General features: G+C 49.2%; 1 protein-coding gene across 1 annotated transcript in view; it reads right to left on the minus strand.

Moving 5' to 3' along the window:
* Window positions 1-763: 763 nt before the first annotated feature.
* The window catches only part of UREG_01310 (uncharacterized protein), a gene marked incomplete at both ends in the record, with an annotated part of 2,375 nt that continues 1,181 nt past the window's right edge, over window positions 764-1,957 (minus strand). The window contains one exon of the mRNA XM_002541748.1: window positions 764-1,890. Coding sequence (XP_002541794.1) covers window positions 764-1,890 — 1,127 coding nt within the window. The remainder of the gene's footprint in view (window positions 1,891-1,957) is intronic.

A 1,957-nucleotide genomic window follows, 5' to 3' on the forward strand; every position in this document is an offset into this window, starting at 1 on the left:
TTCTGATAAACATTAGTCGAAATCGCAGGCGTTGACAGGGATCGTTGAGACCCAACAAAGGAGTTGTTGATTCATTTTATTGCTTTTCGTTCCTCTCCAGCTCCATGACCATTTCAAATGAGCCACGTTCCCCATACAATATAGTTACGCAGCTGCGTGAAAGTTGCCCATCGAACCCTGCAGACTGAAGCCTCCTCTCCCCTCAAATCAACATCTAACCAACCCCAGATCTCATTATCAAAACGCAAAGAGAGCAAAGAGAAAACCATCACAAAGCAAGAAACACGGAGAAAGGAGGAAACTGTTTAATGGGTAAACTGATAAAGTACATTTATGAAAAAATTAATCATCGGAAAATGACCCAAACGCTATCAACTGTGACACCGGGAGAAACACCCGCTTTTTCCTCTTCCGCCTGGTGAGAGTCATGTGTGAACTACCGTCAAAATTGCTTGCTTCAGTCGATGAGATTCGAGAGGCGAAGGAGGACGTACAAAAAGAATAAAGGTCTTTTCAACATTTCCATAAACTAAGACAGCCCGTCATTGAGGTCGAAGAGGTATTTAAAACATACTAGAAGCACATCGTAAAGTAAAAGGAGGAGATAAAAAGAAAAAAAGTAGAAAACCACAAAAAAAAGGCGAGAAATTTAATGGTGGATAATACAAGTTCGTCAATAATGTCCGGGCAAATAGCAGAGGTAAAGGGATATCACTAGAAGTTGAAGGGAGTTCGTGACAATTCCAAGCACACGGCACGTTTTTTAGGATTCAGTTGGCTTGTCACCACCCACGGATGTAGGCGTTGGCGATCCGGATTCGCCTGGTCCTGAGGGACCTTTGCCAAATCCTCCCGTCCTTCCTCCCCGTCCACGTCCACCTCGATCATTTCCACGGCCTCGTCCGCGACCACCAAATCCACCACGGCCTCGTCCGCTCTCACCGTCACTAGTGGCGCTTCCGCTCTGATATCCACTTCGTTGACCACCGGTGCCACCGCCACGATTGCTTGCTTGCCAGGTTCCAGCGTTGCCTTGGCCATCGCGACGACCGCCTCTATCTTCAAACATCTTCACATTGGGTTTACGGTTGGGTCCAGGTGGGCTAGGTTTCTTGTGTTCAAGTGGTTGTCTCTCTAGAGCTGCTTTTGCATCCTCCATAGTTGGGAATGAGACAACATGGTTGTTGTATTTACCCAGCTTTTCAATTTTGAGAATCTTAGCTCTGTCTTCGTCGGGGAATAGTTTGCGGATGGCTTCTTCGTTATCGACATTCGAAATGAAGAGGCCGTTGATTATTTTCTTTTCCGCAGGAGAGGCAGGTTTTGGCGCCGATTCGGTGGGCTTGCTTGCATGGATGGTTCCATTCGGTTCTGATGCGGGCTTCGCGGACGCGCCGTTTCCAGATGCAGGAACATTTGGAACAGCTGGCTGTGGAGTGCCCGGCTTTTCTTTCGCTGGGATTACAGGCACAGGAGAAGCGGCTGATTTCGGTGGAGTTGGCTTTGGCAACGGGGGTTGCACTTGAGAAACGGGAGGCTGATATTGAGAACCAGTGCCGCGAGGGGGCTGCGCTTGCATTTGACCAAATTGAGGCGGCGGCCTCACCTGACTAGAGGGAGCACCTGTGGCACTTCCAGGACCAGTAGCTCCACCGCTGATGGGAGAAACTGTAGTGTGTTGTGCAAGCGGAGCTGGGGCAGTTGCTGGCGCTGGTTTCCCACCACGGTGTGAAAAATTGAATCCCTGGGCGCGCATTTCAGTGCCGATCCTTCCACCGTCGATATCTAAAACAAGATAGCCAAACGCAGCGTCCGCAAGATTGAAGTTCCACATATTCTTGAAAGCACTCTCATCGACTTGACCGCCGGCATTAGAAGCCGTAACTGGGCCTCCAAATGGATTGCCACCGTTAGCAACGCTTGGCATCTTGCTCACAATATCAAGCGCATGTCAAGT

The sequence above is a fragment of the Uncinocarpus reesii genome, genomic scaffold (genome assembly GCF_000003515.1).
Source record: "Uncinocarpus reesii 1704 scaffold_1 genomic scaffold, whole genome shotgun sequence".
In the NCBI taxonomy this organism is placed as follows: Eukaryota; Fungi; Ascomycota; class Eurotiomycetes; order Onygenales; family Onygenaceae; genus Uncinocarpus; species Uncinocarpus reesii.